The following is an 18994-nucleotide window of genomic DNA, read 5'->3' as shown; positions in this document are numbered from 1 at the left end:
CCATCAACCACAGGTGAGCGTTTCATCCTTTGAAGTCCCAAAGAATCCAGGGCATTTATTCTGACTCACTTGGATGCGTGTGTGTGTGTGTGTGTGTGTGTGTGTGTGTACTTTATACTATAACCATTCTCAGGCTAAAGACTCCTGAGGGCACAAGCTGTGTCTCACTTATATCTTAGCATCCTCTGCAGAAGCTTCTGCCATGCCTGGCACACAGTAGCTAGATAAGTATTTGTTGAAGTAATTTGTAGGAGCTTCTGAGCTAATGATGACCTTGCAAGGCAAAAGAAAGAAGGTAGTCCAGAGAGAAAGTCTTCATTTCAGGGAAGAAGAGAAGGCTTAAGTATTTGAATAGTTACAAGTCCTAAAGGCAGAGAGGGTGGAAAAGAAGTTTGGCTGGAGGGAGATTGGCCCAAGGGCTGGAATGGACAGTGAGGGGAGGGTTAGGACGTTGAGAGGATGGGGCTGGGGATACAGCGGAGAAACATTCTCAGGGAAAGCCCCGCACCTGGGAATGGAGGTAGAGAAAATAGCCAAGAATTCTCCTAGTTGTTCTTCCCTGTCACAGAAGAAAGGCGTTACTTCTACAGACGTTTTCTGTTGTAAAATCCTAAACTGTTAGCTTCCTCTCCCCGCCCACCTGGTTTCTGAGGTGCCCTGCTCAAGGTCAGTGTTCAGATCAGGGTCAGGTGGGGTTTGTTTCTCTAGCAAGGTGAGCTCAGAGAGCTCAGGAACTCAAAACCCAGAGATGATTTCTGCTAGTGTCATATAAGGATGGCTCAACAGCCCTTCTTTAACAGGGTATGCAAGGCTTCCTGGCACACTTAGCCCCACCATCATCCTAGAGAATGGGTCTCCTCCACCTAGGAGTCGTGAGGGGGTTGCTGGGACCGGGGCTCATGTTGTCTGGTACTTTTTTTTTTTTTTTTTTAATGATAGAGGTTTATATTTTTTTAAAATTATTTATTTATTTTTGCTGTGTTGGGTCTTTGTTTCTGTACGAGGGCTTTCTCTAGTTGTGACAAGTGGTGGCCACTCTTCATTGCGGTGTGCGGGCCTCTCTTGTTGCGGAGCACGAGCTCCAGACACGCAGGCTCAGTAATTGTGGCTCACGGGCTGCATGTGGGATCCTCCCAGACCAGGGCTCGAACCCCTGTCTCCTGCATTAGCAGTTAGATTCTCAACCACTGCACCACCAGGGAAGCCCTGTCTGGTACTTTTGATGACCGTAGTCTCATTCACCTGCCCGGGCTGCCTTCCACCTACCTCCTGACTTCATACAAGGCTGCTCCCAACCTGTCTCCTGCCTGACTCTCCCAGTGGGCCCCTTGAGTCAACTCCTTTGGTCTTCTTTCTGTTTTGCTGGAAAAGTGGACAAGAATCAGATGATTCTGAGGTCCTGTGTTTTGTTTTCATCTATGTGTGAAATGGGACCACTGCCCCAAGTATTAAGTTTAAAGGAGAGATAGTTTTAGGGGAGAGTTGAGACATTATGTTTTTTCCATGGTTTATTTGTGTTGCCAATGAAATACCCAATAAAGACATCTCAGGCAGCTCTAACAATTGAATTGGGGAATACATTTCCAGGGTGGCAAATTGGAATTTGATGTTAGTCACACAGAAAGTGACTGAATTTCAAAGAAAAGGGAGAAATGTAAAGAAAGGCCTACCGCTAGTGCCTGTGTTGTCCTAGCATGGCTTTGCTTTGGGCGTTCAAAATCACTTGGCTGGCAGATGCTTGGTAGGCTAAAACTCATGAGCAGGTGGGGTCTGGAATTAGTTTTGCTACCCTAATCCTTTTGCCCTGGGCATCACTGTTTTTATCATGTTACCACCATATGGCAATTTCCACTAGACTTTCTCATTCTTATTAGGTTTTCTGATTTTCACTCCAGTTCCTCCAGTTGGCCTAGATATGCCCAACTCCTTGCCAGCTGCTGCCTCTAGGGGGCGTGCCTCTCCCTGGTAGGCTTACCGGCTGTCTGGAGCCATGCTTAAAGAAACTACAGGGACTTCCCTGGCAGTCCAGTGGTTAAGACTCCATGCTTCCACTGCAGGAGGCACGGGTTTGATCCCTGGTCAGGGAACTATGGTCCCACATGCCCCATGGTGCAGCCAAAAAAAAAAAAAAAGAAAAGAAACTACAACACTAGTACCTTATTCAGCCTTATTCAGCATTACCAACTTCCTTGAACAAGGATAGTTAATAGCTTTCAACTAGTAGTATATCAATTCCAATGCATTGGTAGTGGGTTTCTGAATCCTCATGTTGAGAGTGGTTCTGATCAAATAGCAATGGTAGCTATGGTCTTAGGATAACACAGTAGAGCAGCATCCTTACATTGATCATATCCACACTAGAACTTCCTGCTGCCAGGCCTCGCTCATTAGAGCAAGCCCCCCCCCCCCACCCATGGATACCGTCTCATACCTGGATATAGCCTGGGCTCATTATGCTTCTTAGGCTCCTGCAGGTGTGTTGTTAGCCTCTTAGAACAGGTCTTGAAATCATAACATGTCTGAACCAATTTGAATTCAGAAATTACAGTGTGTCTTATTGCTAGAGCTGAGACTGAGATAAAGAGATTGAAGGGCAGTGCAGTGTTAGTGGGAGGAAGAAAAAGAGGACATATCCAAAGAAAGCCCTGCTGAGGGCTGGGAAAAATAGGAGGAAAAGGGAATTGTACATGATGACGTACCAGAAGAAATTTTTGTAATTGTTTTATGATAACATAATTGTTTTACACTTGTACTCACAGACTCTCTCGGGCTCTTTTCCAAAAGCTGACCGTGAAGTTTTAACAGTTTAAGAGCAAACAGGATATTATTATTTCTTTGACTTTAATGTTTTTAAGAATGAAGATAACATGCTTTTAGGAAAGAACAGAAAACATGAAAACAACAACAACAAAAAACAACCACCTAAACTGTAAACACAGTCAAATCTTAGAATGACATACTAAAAAATATAACTAGTTAAATTTAGCTGTAGACATTCTAGGATGCTCTTGCTGTTTTTATCTTCAGAAATGTAAGATTTCTATTAAATCTGATTTCATTAAGTATGTTAAGATCAAAGCTCTAGCATTTATTAGTTATTTGATTTTGGCCGTAGTTTCTGAAACTATAAAATGGGAATTATAATAAAACCTATCTCAAATGTATTTGAAGTGCTTAGCACAATGCTGGCCTAGCACATTGTAAATGTGCAATATTTTAGCTATTATTATTATGTCTAATTTACATCTGGGATATATATTCCAGCATAATATAATATACACTTTAGAGTGTTGAAGTAAACAAGCACCCACAACATCTTGAAATTCTGAGCAGGGGGAAAATATTGAGTGATGTAAATTTTATTTTGGTTGCCTAATATTCAGGGGAGAGAGGTATCCCTTTTCAAAATCCTATTTACTAATCCTTATATTTTATGCTAATGTAATATCATGACCTCATTTAATCTCTAATGGAACTGGTATAGTGTGCAGCATGCTGTGGATATAAAATGGAATCCAGAGAAACTGTTCAGGAATAACTGTGGGCCTAATTATGACTGAGGCCTGCCACGTCTGTGGCACCTCAGGAAAGCCTGGGGTCCCTGATGACAGTGGGCTGTGTAGTTGCCACATTTTCACTGAACACTTAAATAATACCATTAGCTGCTTGATCTTCAGTGGAACACTAGAGAGAAGTTTAAACAAACATTTTTTTTATGTTGGGAACTAAGTATTCCAAGCAGGGAGACAGTTCTGTTTATTTAGTGGTTAAATGAATGGGCTCTGGAGCCAGAAGGACATGTGTTCAAATTTTGCCTCTATACTACTTACTAATAGAACTACTGAAAGGTTTATATGAATTAGGCATTATGTGTATTTAATGTAGTGCCTCATACATAGCAAATGCTCAGTCATTCATTCAGTAAGTAAATATTTATGGAGCATCTCCAATGTGGCAGGCAGTGGTGGAGGATGGGCAATGGTCTTGTTGTTGATATAGCAAAAGATCAAGAGACCTGGAAACTCCCTGCTCACAGGGAGCTGGCATTTTAGTGAAGAGAGCTAAAAATAAATTAAAAAGTGGTAATAAGTGCTATGAAGAATAACAAATTAGGGTGAAGGATAGGGAGGTCCAGGGATCCCATTTTACAAAAGGGAGGTCCAGGGAGTAAATGTCAGCTAGTATTATCTTTATTAACATTTCATTACAGTACATTAGTTACATTTCTAAATCCTTTTTTGCTGAGAGAAGAAAAAAAAATAGGACGAGTGAGGAGAGAGGGAGAGAGGGCGAAAGGCAATAAAGAAAAGCTAAGTGGGGAAAGAGTGAGGAATAAAAAGCCAGCAATGAGGAGGAAAGAAAGAGGAAAGAGAAGAGAAAATGGTGTTATAAGCTGGCGCTGGGGTGCCGTGAGGAGAGAATGGAATTCAGAGAAAATACTGTTGCTCTTTAATTGTTCAGTGGACTTTAAAATGTTTAGCTTTGGGATGAGCAATGTAATGGTGCTTTCAGGACATGTTCTGAGGGCAGGACTAGTGATACAATTTACAGGACCAATGCAAAATGAAAATGCAGGCCTCCTTGTTCAAAAAATTATTAAGAATTACAAGATAGGGGCTTCCCTGGTGGCGCAGTGGTTGAGAGTCCGCCTGCCGATGCAGGGGACACGAGTTCGTGTCCCGGTCTGGGAGGATTCTGCATGCCGCGGAGCGCCTGGGCCCGTGAGCCATGGCCACTGAGCCTGTGCGTCTGGACCCTGTGCTCTGCAACGGGAGAGGCCACAACAGTGAGAGGCCCGCGTACTGCAAAAACAAACAAAAGAAAAGAATTACAAGATGGTGATGGCAGAGCATTAAGCCAAGAGCAACTTCTTAGGCCCCGCATGGATGAGCCAGCTCTGTCTGAGAGCTTAGCGCAGAACCTGGCACACAGCAGGCGTTCAGTAAAAGCAGTTGTTGAATGAAGAGAACCTGGGGCTAATTACTTTTGAACTTCTTTGAGGACTGGCCCATATTTCAGAAAAACTGATTTTATTTGGCTTCAATTTCAGATTTCCTTCTATTGTTCTCCCTTGTGGGATATGGAACAGATTCCTGGACACAGTTTTGCAGCAGATCCTCCCAGGCCTGGCTGGGCTTTGTTCACATTCTCTTGCACTTACAGACTATGGCCACCTGGGGTCACTGCCCTAACAAAGTAGAAGCTTGGAGGAAAGCAGCTGTCAAGACAGCCCCAAAGAGTGGCTAAAAGGCACAGGGAAGGATTAGTTGATAGCAGCCAATATATAAAGACTGCCTGTACTCTACCTTTTGATAAAGTTCTGCAATTATATAACAAAGGCTCTTAAACTCTCTAAGAAACATCTGAATGATATTAGCAAAGTCTTGAGAGGATAAAGATCAGGAAGTCTGCTGTAGGTTTCCTAGGAGTGAGAAAGGGAATCTTTGTGTAGAGCTGTACCCTACCTCATGAAACATGCTTTTACAACATTGAGCTTAACATGAGAAGTATTTGCATGTGGATTATTTATTTAACAAATAGTAACTGGGCTGGTTGTAAACTATACAGACACTGTCCCATGCCTGGAAATGGAGACAGACTCGCTGATTGTTCGGCACCATGATGTGTGTGCCTCCAAGGACAATGAAGAGACCCTTGACTTAAAGCAAGATCCTGAGGGCTCACTAAGGTGGATCCAGAGCCAAGGGTCTAACCCAAAGACAGGGCCCTGGTCTCCCAGCCACAACAGGAACAACTTTCAGGCAGTTTCCTCCCATCAAGCATTCAGGAAAAAAAATGAGGTTCAGGTTCAGAGAACTCTGATACAGAATTAGGCTATTTTGTTAATGGTTAGAAAAAAAGAACAATATTGTGTCTGGTTTTTATTTTTATTTTACCAAGGAGGAAGCTAAATTCTGGGCTTCCTGATTTAATAACAAATGTTGGATAATCTTCGTCTCCAATGCTCATGCAACGTTATACATATATTTATCTCCTTTAATCTCCATACCACTTGGTGAGATAGGGACTATTATTGCTCCCAATTCGCACTTGAAGAAACTGAGGCTTAGACAAGTTAAGTCACTCTAACGAGTCCCCACATCTAGTAAGAGATGAATTGGAATTTGAACCCAAACATTTAAATGCCAGACCAGGGCAGCTGCATTCTACAGCCTCCTTCTGAGGGAGGGGCTTTCCCAAGATTGTTTATTAGTCTGTAGACAAGTGGCTCAAAGTATAAGTCATTAATGATTAAGATGCACAAACCCTTACTTTGCTGGTTAGTTTCCTGCCGGACCCAGAGCCCGTCTCTTGCTCTGTCAGTCTTCCTGGTATATCTTTTCCCTCCCCAGAGTCCTGATGAGAGATTTTGGGTGGATCTCTGGAAGTCAATATCCACTGCCCCCAAAATAACTCAACATGCATGTGCAGTCTTCCAGTGTGCCCTACTGCCCCCAACCTCTTCAGACCAGACTAAGTCATTTATTCCTTGGGTAAAAAAAACATCAAAACAGTCTTCATATCTGTTTTTTTTTTTTTTATTAACAGGATAAACAGGAACAGCTTACTAGCTCCATCTTCTCCAATTCACTAACTGTGTGGCTTTGGACAAGTGACCTAATCTCTCTAAGTCTCAGTTTCTTCAAATTAAATTGGAGATAGCAAAAGTACCCCAGAGGGTGAAATTAGATTTTAGTAAAATTAGTACTAATTTAATTACCAAAAAAAGTTATGAATTAAATTAGTAAAGACTAAATTAGATAATATAAAGGGCTTAGCAAACAGTGCTCAGTCAACAGCTATTATGGTTTTTATTTTGGCCTACAGCTGAAATTCTTCATTTTGGAGCCTTTTAGAAATGTAGCACTTTAGGCCTTTTTTGACATAAATGTGTTTGTTATAGCTACGTCCATAATTAAAATTTACATAGTTAGCTATTTAGGACATTTAGCTTTAAATTCTTAGCAAAAAACTTCAGGTACTAACGGAACTGTTGGAAGTCACAGAGGGAACCAGCAAGAGTTGTTTCAGAAGGAGAAGTGGTATATGGACTTCCTTCCATCTTGACTTGACTTGAGGGGAAGATGCTGCCACTTAACGTTGAGGTAATCTCTATGGGCAGGTGTTGAAACAGGCCAGGAGTGAAGAGTATGTAAGCGGGGCTGGCTTCCCAGGGCAGGGGCATTTGGAGCTGGGTTTAAATAGATGGCATCAGGGTTGGAGAAGAGAAGGGGAAAAGGTCTGGGTAATGAACACTCCAGAAAGGAATGCCCCACGAGTATGGGGCATTGCCAAATAAGAAGCTGACTTGTGCCACATGTCTCCTCACCTTGCTTTACTCTTCAGAACAATGAATTCTGGTCCTGCTCATCGTCTGAGCTAAGATAGCCTGCCATTTCCTGCAGAGAGAACTGGTTTTCTGTTCTCTTTGTAGGACAGTAAAAAACTGTTTTCGGATCTTATGTTTTGGTTTCAGGTTCAATTTTCAAAAGGCTTATTTTCCCCTCTCAAGAGCTGAACCTGCATTTCTTTTTTTTTTTTTTTTTTTTTTTTTTTTTTTGTGGTACGTGGGCCTCTCACTGTTGTGGCCTCTCCCGTTGCAGAGCACAGGCTCCAGACGCGCAGGCTCAGTGGCCATGGCTCATGGGCCCAGCCGCTCTGCGGCATGTGGGATCTTCCCGGACCGGGGCACGAACCTGTGTCCCCTGCATCGGCAGGAGGATTCTCAACCACTGCGCCACCAGGGAAGCCCTGAACCTGCATTTCTGATGTGCTAACACCAGGTGGTGGTGCCTCAGCAGTTGAAGACACAGTCTGCTAAGAAAAAAATTCAGTTTTTTACTACTCAGTAAAAAACAGTGGTATGAAGGGTCAAAACACTAGGGTCTAGGTACAGGTATTTGGCTCCATCCAAGGATAAAATTTTAAATAAACAGAGGAATGGATGAAGTTTATATCCTCTGACAAAAGTCCATAAATATCATTTCTTGCATTGAAGCTCCTGATAAAAGTGAACATCAGGGAATTTGAGGTAACGTTTTGTTTGTGCTGCAGATTTCTATTAAGGCAACTGAATACACAATATTATAAGATGTTATATTTAATGTCAACATATAAAGAGCAAGTTTGAAGAAACTAACTTTTTACAATTTGATATTGTTTTAATTCCTAATTGTTACCAATAATGGATTAATGAAACTCCTACCTACTCAGACCTGTTTGGAATGCTCCTTTCTAACTCATCCTGAACTCTTTCCAATGGCTTCAGAACTTCAGCATTGTCTGGTTTGAAGACCCTCCAACTTTCTCTCAGCCATGTGCAGGACTCTATGAGGAACTATAAGAAATTGCAAAATTACAAAAAAAAAAGTCATCTCTGAACTTAAGGACCTTAACATGGTGTGAAAGCGCTGGTGGACTTGGGAAGAGATTTCTTTTTTTTCTTTCTGTGTATTTTCACAGCTTGAGGAAGTGAGATTACCCAGAGAAGATCTGGATTCTCTTGTACCATCAAGATAGTGGAAATAGGCTTGTCATAGGGTTTCTTGGTAGAATAAGTATTTGGATGCAGCAGAGCTTCCTTAGTCTTCCAAGCCAGTGTGCACTGCGGTCAGCTGTGTTTTGGTTCCCTGGGGGTCAACTGTACAAAACAAACAAAATTCAAATTATAAAAAGGAACTAATCAAAACAAGTGCAAACTCTTAAAACAGTTGTTGGTGGAATGGATATATGTACTAAATTGAATCTAGAGTCAGTGGAGAAGGTTGTGATTCGTTAGGGAAATCTTTATGAAGGAGATAAATCTGAGTTGAAGCTTCCAAGGAGGGCAAAAATTTCACATTAATAGGAAGGAGGACATTTATATATGTTAGCAATGTTTATTGGGCCCTTACTAAGTGTGGCAGGCAGAATAATGTTTCCCCCACAATGTCCATGTCCTAATCCCTGGAATCCGCAAATATATTACCTCACATGACAAAAGGGATATTGCAGATGTGATTAATGTTAAGACCTTGAGATAGAAGATTATCCAGAATTACGGGGTTGTGTCAAACCTAATGCCATGGGTCCTTAAGAGCAGAGAATCTTTTCTGGCCTAAGTCAGAATCAAAGGGAGATGTGACTACAGAAGAATGGTCAGAGAGATGCAATATTGCTGGCTTGAAAGATTGAGGAAGGGGGCCATGAGCCAAGGAATGCGGAAGGCTGCCTTTCTTTCCCATCTTGCTGATGCCCACTGCTCTCAAGAGCTTCCACGCCTTATCCCAGCCACAGCACCTTGGGGGCACTTGGGTTCAAGGACTTTGGCATGAAATCACACATTGCACTTTTATCTTTGCCATAAGGTGTCATGGTTTTACGTCATTTACTTTTTCTGGCACTTATAATTTATTTCCAAGTTGACTGGCCTCTGTGGACTTCCCGCGGGCAGGGACAGGAATCCACTAATAGCAGTCGCCAGCTGGGATCTTCCCGGCTCATTCCTAAAATAAATCTTACTCCCACACACCATTTTGCTTTTCTTGAGTACACGTTTTCCTTTCTCTGACTCTCCACCACCCAGAGTACATCAGGCCTCCCTGTTAAACGTTCCCGTAGCTTTTATTACAGATCGTCGACCTCCCTCATTACTAAAGTATCCCCAGCGCGTAGCAGAGGGTCGGGCACACAGAATACAGGGATCTATGTTAAAGCCCAGACAGTTAATAGACAGCAACTAGGGACAAGTGCCGAGCGACAGCTGGAGGTGACGCGTCTCCACTCCTCGCCGCCCCCGGCAGTACCTTGGCCTCCCGCAGGTTTGAAGACCCGACACCTGGTCGCTGGCCCGCGCGCTACCTCCCACGGCACCCGCGCGCCCCTGCGCTCCCCACCCCACCCCGGCCGCCCCGCCCCTTTCTCCGCCCCCTCGCGCTCGCGCCACAGGCCGCTCGCCCCCGCCGTTTTCGCGGCGCCGCGCCTCGCTGGCTCCTCAGCTTTCAGCCAAGATGGCGGAGAGCGGCGAAGGTCTGGGCACCGTTCCGGAGCACGAGCGGATCTTGCAGGAGATCCAGAGCACCGACACCGCCTGCGTGGGGCCCACCCTCCGGTAAAGCTCTTATCCTCCCGGGGTCTCGGGCTGCCCCCTCCGGCTGCTTGTCGGGAGCCGGGCGTGTCGTCCGCCGCCGGTGGCGCGCGGAGCGGCCAGACAGGTGGTGCGCGAGGGGGCGGTCGGGTGGGGGCGCTTCAGGGCGGCGGGCCTGGACCTGAGCCGGGACCGGGGCGGGGCGGCACAGGAGGCTGCACCTGTCGGCGCGGCCCGCCTCCACCGCGGGAGCTGTCACCGCGCAGCTGGAGGGTGTGGCTGCCAAGGCGCCTCTGACCCCGGGAGCCGCGGCGCCGCCCCGCCTTCGCCGTCCAGTCCCGGCCCTGGCCTGGGGTCTCGAGGACGCGCCTGGGGCTTCCTGGCTCTCGGATCGTGCAGGGGCCGAGGGCGGCTTGGCTGCGGGCGTGGCGGGGGCGAAGGTTAAGTGCCGACAGCCGGCGTGACCGAGGTACCGACGCTCGCGCAGGTGGAAACCCTGGCGAGGTGGGCTGCCGAGGGCGTGGGAGAATTGAAATTGAGCGGGAGACGCCGGCACCATTATCTCCCCTCCCGCGCGGCCAGAGTGGGCGAGGAGGGAGCGTGGGCTGGAGGGGAGGAGCTGACGCTCGGGAGCGCGCTGATGTGACCGTGCGCTCGCTCGGCAAGCCTGGGGAGCTTTTACTTATTTACGAACGTTTCATTAATTTTGCATGCATTTCCCAGTTTATTTTAAAAAGAATCTCCACCCGTTAAAAATAGTACAAGAACAGTGTATATTACAGACTGAATACCTGCTGCCCTAATAGAATATTAGCCGGGTACTACAGTGATCCATTAGAGTGTTAGGCACTTTCTTCAAGGATGAGTGCCTTTTAAACATAAGGTTTCATTTTTTCGCTGTGATGATAATGAAGTTATTATTCACTTAGGGAACTTGGGACTCATTGGGCTTTAATCATTATTATTTCTTCAGGATACATTCCTAGAAATGGAGCGCTGTGTATTTTGTGGACTGAGGATGTAGTATAAGGTGAAGCCAGTTCAAGTTATGATGTAAATCCACCTTGCTCTGAGAATCCGGAGACCTGGGTTCTTGGTTTACCCTAGTCTAACCACTGATGAAGTGTACAGTCATGGGCAAAAATCATTTAACTTCTCTGGACCTTGATTCTTTATTTGTAGACAGGGGAGGGGTAGGTGTTTAGATGCCCAGAAAGCCCAGGACCTTAGGGACCTTGCCTATTTGTTTACTGCTGTATGCCTAACACGAAGCATGTGGTAGGCATCTGATATATTTTTGTCAAATGAAGTTCCATTTATGATATGATAAGAATAATTAGTCCATTTTCTTAATTTTTCAATGTAATTCTTTTCATAAAACTCTTCATTTGGTAATGAAAGTAGAAATCATAGACTAAAAGGAAGCATTGTTTTCCTCACTGCGTGGTGAAACTGAAAGAGTACAGTTTGTGTTATAGTTATCAGAACAGTCCATTTTTGAAAATAGTATTGGTTATGAAGGAGATGCTTCTTATTGAGAAAATGTGCTAGGCAGTATCCTTGATAGCAGATGAAATTGACTTAGAAGAAAAATTTGAAATACAGTTGGCTCTTGAACAATATGGATTTAAACTGTCGATCCACTTATAGCTGGAATTTTTTAAATGGCAAATACTGTGGTACTACATGATCCACAGTTGTTTGAATCCGAGGATGTGGAACCCAGGATATGGAGGAAACCAGTGTATGGACAGCTGACCATAAGTTATATGTGGATTTTTCACTGCATGAAGGGTCCGAGGCCCTAACCCCTTCATTGTTCAACCGTCAACTGTATATTGAGAGATATTTGTGACACAAATAGAATATACGTATTCATGGTGTTATCCTGTTCTATTTTGCTGAACATTTTTGTAACCTGCTCACTTTGTTGAAACCCACACGCTTTTCTTTAGCGAACTGCGTTGACTCATACTTATCCTATATATACACTTGTCATCTCTCATTTATAAGCAGACTCTTTGCACACACATGTAGAAGGCACTATTAGTGGTCCTTTCTCTTGAACAATTTAAGCTACTGTTATCTTTTCCCAAGGTTTCACTGAGTGAAATGCTAATACTAAATTAAAAAAAACTTTCATTATGGGAAAATTTAAACACCTCTACTGGAAAAGAGTGGTTTAAAATAATGGCCTCATCTTCTAAGTTAAGAACCTAGAAAAAGAAGAGCAAATGAAATCCAAAAGAGCCAAAGAAAGAAGATGATAATGATCAGAGTGGACATCAGTGAAATAGGAAATGGAAAAACAGTTGAGAAAATCAGTGAAACTGAAACCTGGTTCTTTGAGATCAGTAAAATTGATAAACTTCTAGGGGAAAAAAGGGAGCAGATACCAATGATCAATTCTCAACTCATTTTGAGGTCAACATTAACCTGATACCAAAACTAAACAAAGACATTTCTAGAAAAGGAAACTATACACCAGTATTATTAATACACACACTAAAACACTTTAAACAGAATTTTAGCAAATTAAATCCACAATATATAAAAATAATAAATGGGATTTATTTCAAGAATGCATGCTGGTTAACACTTGAAAAACCAACTGACATAATTCGTATTAAACTAAAAAAAATTATATGATCATCTTAATAGATGCAGAGAAAGCATTGACAAATCTAACATTCATTCCTGATAAAACCCCTCAGAAACTAGGAATAGAAATTCCTCAGCCTGAAAAAAGGCATCTATGAAAAACCTGTAGCTAACATTAAACTTAACGGTGAAAGACTGAATGCTTTTCTCCTAAAATCAGGAATAAAGCAAAGATGTTCATTCTCACAACTTCTATTCAACACTGTACTAGAGGTCCTAGCCAGTATAATAAGGTAAGAAAAAAAAATCTTGATTGGAAAATCATCTTTATTTGCAGACAGTGTAATTATCTATAGAGAAAATCCTATGGAATGCATAGAAAAGCTACTAGAACTGCTAAGTGGGTTTAGCAAGGATATAGGACACCAAATCAGTATGCAAAAATCAATTGTATTTCTATGTGCTAGCAGTGAACATTCAAAAATTGAAATAAAAAATAGCATCAAAAAATATGAAATTCATAGGGATAAATATGGCAAACAATGTGAAAGATTTTTTTACCTGAAAACTATAAAACATTGCTAATAGAAATTAAAGAGGACCTAAATAAATGGACACATATGCTATATCCATGAATCAGAAGATTCAACAATGTTAAGATGTCATTTTCCCCAAACTGGTCTTTAGATTTAAGGCAATCCCAATAAAAATCCAGCAATTTTTTTGGTAGAAATTGACAAACTGGTTCTAAAGTTCATATGGAAATGCAAAAGACCTAGAATAGCCAAATTAACTTAGAAAAAGATGAAAAGTTGGAGAACTTACATTACCTGGTTTTAAGATTTATTATAAAGCTACAGTAATCAAGACAGTGTGGTACTAGCATCAAGGTAGACAAATAGATCAGTGAAACTGAGAAGACTCCATAAATAGGTTTACACACATGGTCAGTTAATTTTTGGCAGATGTAAAGGCAATTCATTGGAAAAGATAGTCTTTTTAAATAACAGTAGTGGAACGTCAGATATCTATATGCAAAATAATGAACTTTTAAATGTATTTTGCATCATATTTAAAAATTAACTCAAATATTTGTAATGAGGTGGATAGACCTGGAGTCTGTCATACAGAGTGAAGTAAGTCAGAAGGATAAAAACAAATACCGTATGCTAACACATATATATGGAATCTAAAAAAAAAAAAAAATGTCATGAAGAGATTAGTGGTAGGATGGGAATAAAACACAGACCTACTAGAGCATGGACTTCAGGATATGGGGAGGGGGAAGGGTAAGCTGTGACGATGTGAGAGAGTGGCAGGGACCTATACACACTACCAAATGTAAATTAGATAGCTAGTGGGAAGCTGCAGCATAGCACAGGGAGTTCACCTCTGTGCTTTGTGACCACCTAGAGGGGTGGGATAGGGAGGGTGGGAGGGAGGGGGACACAAGAGGGAAGAGTTATGGGAACATATGTATATGTATAACTGATTCACTTTGTTGTAAAGGAGAAACTAACACACTATTGTAAAACAGTTATACTCAAATAAAGACGTTAAAAAAAAAAATTAACTCAAAATGGATCGTAAACCTAAATGTTAAATGCAAAACTATAAAACTCCTAAAAACTACAGGAGAAAATTTTTGTGACTTTGGGTTAGGCAAAGATTTCTTAGATATTATTACAAAAGCATAATACGTAAAAGAAAAAATTGATAAATTGGACTTTATCAAAATTGAGAACATCTGGTCTTCAAACACACTGTTAATGAAAAGACAGGCCACAGACGTGGAGAAAATATTTGCAAGTCACATCTCTGATAAAAAAAAAATTGCATCCAGAATGTGTAAAAGAAGTCTTTGAGACTGACTGATAAGAAAGCAAACAACTCATTTAAAAAATGGGTAAATCCAAATGTAAGAGATAGCTAGTGGGAAGCAGCCACATAGCACAGGGAGATCAGCTCAGTGCTTTGTGACCACCTAGAGTGGTGAGATAGAGAGGGTGGGAGGGAGACACAAGAGGGAGGAGATATGGGGATATATGTATATGTTTAGCTGATTCACTTTGTTATAAAGCAGAAACTAACACACCATTGTAAAGTATACTCCAATAAAGATGTTAAAAAAATGGGTAAATGATTTAAATGGATACTTCACAAAAGAAGGTATGTAGAGAGCAAATAAGCACATGGAAAGAAGATTAACATCATTAGTTGTTAGAAAAATGCAAATAAAAACTACGGGGTAAACCACCACACTATTGGCATGTCTAAATAAAAGACTGACCACACCATGTATTGGTGAAGTTGTAGAACAACTGGCACTCTCATATATTGCTATGGGAATTTCATAGATGCTGTTTTTCAGGTTGAGGAAGTTCCTTCTAGTCCTAGTTTGTTGAGTGTTTTTATTATGAAGGAACATTGAATTTTTCAGTTGCTTTTTCTGCCTCTGTTGAGATGATCTTGTGGATTTTGTCCCTTATTGTATCAAAATGGTGTTTTACATTAATTAATTTTCAGATGTATACCAACCTTGGGTATGCAGAATAAATAAATCCCACTTGGTCATAGTGTATAATCATTTTTATATGTTGCTGGATTCCATTTGTTAGTATTTTGTATACGAGTTTTGCATGTATATTCACAAGAGATACTGGTCTTTTATTTTCTGGTGATGTCTTTGGTTTTGGTATGAGAATAATACCTCATAGAATGAGTTGGTTAGTGTTCCTCAATTGAGATGAATGTGGTTTGTTGTTTTTTTGTTTTTGTTTTTTGTTTTTTTTTGCAGTATGCGGGCCTCTCACTGCTGTGGCCTCTCCCATTGTGGAGCACAGGCTCCGGATGCGCAGGCCCAGCGGCCATGGCTCACGGGCCCAGCCGCTCCGCGGCACGTGGGATCCTCCCAGACCGGGGCACGAACCTGCGTCCCCTGCATCGGCAGGCAGACTTCCAACCACTGCGCCACCAGGGAAGCCCATGAATGTGTTTTTATTTCTCCCTTTGTTTTATTTTTGTGGTGTATCATATTTATTTATTTTTTTAAATGTTGAATAACTTAGATTCTTGGGATAAATTCCATTTGGTCATTGTGTATAATCCTTTTAACATGTTGGATTCAGTTTGCTAATATTTTACTGAGTATTTTTACATATATATTCGTAGGGGATATTGGTGTGTAGTTTTCTTTTCTTTTCTTTTTTTTTTTTTTTTTTTTTTTTGTGGTACGCGGGCCTCTCACTGTTGTGTCCTCTCCCATTGCGGAGCACAGGCTCCCGACGCGCAGGCTCAGAGGCCATGGCTCATGGGCCCAGCTGCTCCGCGGCATGTGGGATCCTCCCGGACCCGGGCACGAACCCGTGTCTCTTGCACTGGCAGGCGGATTCTCAACCACTGCGCCACCAGGGAAGCCCTAGTTTTCTTTTTTATGATGTCCTTATCCGGATTTGGTATCAGAGTAATGCTGGCCTCATAGAATGAATTAGGGAGTGTCCCTACTCTTCTGCATTTTGGAAGAGTTTGTGAAGGAATAGTGTTAATTTTTCTTTAAATAGATGGTAGAATTTGTCACCAAAGCTTTTCTTTCCTGGAAGGTTTTTGATTATTGATTTAATCTCTTGTTATAGGTCTGTTCTGATTTTCTATTCTCATTGCACCAGTTTTGGTAGTTTGTGTTGTTCTAGAAATTTGTCCATTTCTTCTAGGTTATCAGGTTGTTGGTATAAAATTGTTCATAGCATTGCTTTGTAACCTTGTTTATTTCTGTATAATTGGTAATACTGACTTTTCTTTTATTCTTGATTTTTAGTAATTTGAGTCTTTTTTTTTCCTGGTCAGTTTGGCTAAATGTTTGTCAATTTTATTGATCTTTTCAAAGAACCATCTTTTGGCTTCATTGATATTTCTCTATTGTTTTCCTATCATCTATTTCCTTTGTAGCTAATCTTTATTTCTTTTCTTTGCTTGTTTTAGGTTAATTTGCTCTCCTTTTTATTAGTGTTTTGGGATGGAAGGGTAGGCTATTGATTTGAGATCTTTCTTATTTTTAATATAGGTTTTTGAAGCTATAAATGATCCTCTAAGCACTGCTTTAGCATCATCCTGTAAATTTTGGTATCGTGTGTTTTCATTTTCATTCATCTCGAAGTATTTTTAAAATTTCCTTTGTGATTTCTTCTTTGAGTCATTGGTTATTTAGACGTATGTTGTTTAATTTCTATGTATTTATGAATTTCTCAAACACCTTCCATGGTTAATTTCTAATTTCATTGCATTTGGTCAGAGATCATACTTTGTATGACTTCAGTCCTTTTAATTCATTGAGGTTTGTTTTATGGCCTCACATGTGGTCTATCCTGGAGAGTGTTCCATGTGCAGTTGAGAAGAATATGTATCCTGATGTTGGGAGGAAGATTCTATAGATGTCTGTTAGATCTCATTAGATAATAGTTGTTCAAAGTCTTCTACTTCCTTTTTGATATAATGCTTAGTTCTATCCATTATTGGGTATTGGATAGTTTTTGCTTCATGTGTTTTGGGCTCTGTTGTTAGGTGTATAAATGTGTATACTTGTTACATATTCTTGATTGATTGACTCTTTTTCTATCCTTTTACTTTCAACCTATTTTTATCCTTGAATCTAAAGTGTGATAGATCTTGTATTTTATCCAGTTTGATAATCTCTGACTGGATTGTTTAATCCATTCATATTGAATGTTAATATTTATATAGTTGGATTTATAGCTGTCATTTTACTTTCTGTTCATGTCTCATTTCTTTTTGCTCCTCTGGCCCCCCTGCCTTTTTTTTTTTCTTTCTTTTTTTTTTTTTTTACTATTTTTTGTTAAGTGAATATTTTCTAGTGTAACATTTTAATTACTTTAGTGATTTTTTTCCCAGTATTTAAAAGAAATTTATTTCTTAGTGGTTGCTCTCAGAATCAGCTTCAGATTAATTCTAAATTAATTCCAGTGAAATACCGAAACGTTACTTCTATATAACTCTGTTTCCTCTTTCCCTTTTTTGTGCTATTATTGTAATATCTTACATCTATATATGTTACAAACACAACTATATGGTGTTACATTTGTTGCTATATATAACTTTTTATTTTTCAAAGAAGCTGAGAGAAAGAGAGCAAGTATATTTATAGAATTTGTTACATTAGCCTTATTTACCATTTCTAATTCTATTTATTTGTTGCTGAGTTTTTAGTTGTGTCATTTTCTTATTCCATTACAGCTTTGTTCCCACATACTTAATTTGTGCTGTTATTTTCCAATATGTTGCTATATGTTGTCAATACAATTATGTACATATTGTCATATGCAGTTGCTTTTTAAATTAGTTAAGAGAAGAAAGATACATTTATATTATCTTTTAGAATTACATATTTACCTTTGCTGGTGTTCTTGTGTGTGTGCATGTGTTCATATTGCCATCTGGGTTCACTCTTTTAATTATGAAGAACTTCTCTTAGTATTTCTTGTAAGGCTGGTCTGCTGGTAACTAATTCCCTCAGTCTTTGTTTATCTGCAAGTGTCTTTATTTCACCTTCATTATTTGAAAGATAGTTTTGTTGGTTATAAGATTCTTAGTTGACAGTTTTTTCTTTTAACCCTTTGAATATATTATCCCACTGCCTTTTGGCCTCCATTTCTTCTGTTGATAAGTCAGCTGTTAATCTCAGTGGGATTCCCTTACACGTGGTTTTTTTCCCCCTTGTTTTCAAGATTTTCCCTTTGTGTTTCATTATTTTTACTGTGATGTGTCTGGGTATGGAGTTCTTTGTGTTTCTCCTTCTTGTAGTTTGTCGATCATCTTAGATGTTTAGTTTAATGCTTTTCATCAAATTTGGGAAATTTCAACCATTATTTCTTCAGATATTCTTTCTGCTCCATTTTCTTCCTTACTTTGGTATTCCCATCATGTGTATGTTGGTGTCCTTAACATTGTTCACATTTCTCTGAAGCTCTGCATTTTCTTCATTCTTTTTTCTCTCTGTTTGGATTACATATTCTGTATTAGTCTATGTTTAAGTAGTCTTTCTTCTGCTAATTTATGTCTACTGTTGAGATCTTCTAATGAGTGTTTCTTTTCTATTGTTGACTTTTCAACTCCAGGATTTTAACTTGGTTCTTTTTTATGATTTCTCTTTCTTTGTCAATAGTCTCTTATTTTGTTAGACATTGTCATCATACCTTCTTTCACTTCTTTAAGCATGTTTTGTTTTTAGTACTATGAACCTAGTACTTCGAAGTCTTTGTTAACTCCACCATCTAAGACCTCTTACAGGGCTTGTTTCTTTTCCTGTGTGTGGGT

At 40.5% G+C, this 18994-nt stretch overlaps 1 protein-coding gene across 6 annotated transcripts in view; it reads left to right on the top strand.

Annotated features, from left to right (window-relative positions):
• The window catches only part of EXOC6 (exocyst complex component 6), a 209931-nt gene that overhangs the window by 2458 nt on the left and 188479 nt on the right, over positions 1–18994 (top strand). The window contains exon 1 of one of the 6 annotated variants that reach the window (XM_059055449.2): positions 9550–10090. The exons of 2 other annotated variants lie outside the window; for them this stretch is intronic. In XM_059055449.2, coding sequence (XP_058911432.1) covers positions 9990–10090 — 101 coding nt within the window. In that variant the 5' untranslated portion in view covers positions 9550–9989. Of the gene's footprint in view, positions 1–9549; positions 10091–10284; positions 10536–18994 lie in introns of those variants that run through there. 3 more of the 6 variants (XM_059055447.2, XM_067025037.1, XM_067025036.1) reach the window with 3 other exon arrangements.

The sequence above is a fragment of the Kogia breviceps genome, chromosome 2 (genome assembly GCF_026419965.1).
Source record: "Kogia breviceps isolate mKogBre1 chromosome 2, mKogBre1 haplotype 1, whole genome shotgun sequence".
In the NCBI taxonomy this organism is placed as follows: Eukaryota; Metazoa; Chordata; class Mammalia; order Artiodactyla; family Physeteridae; genus Kogia; species Kogia breviceps.
Note: the sequence above shows the minus strand (reverse complement) of the source record. Positions and strands in the feature narration are given on the sequence as shown.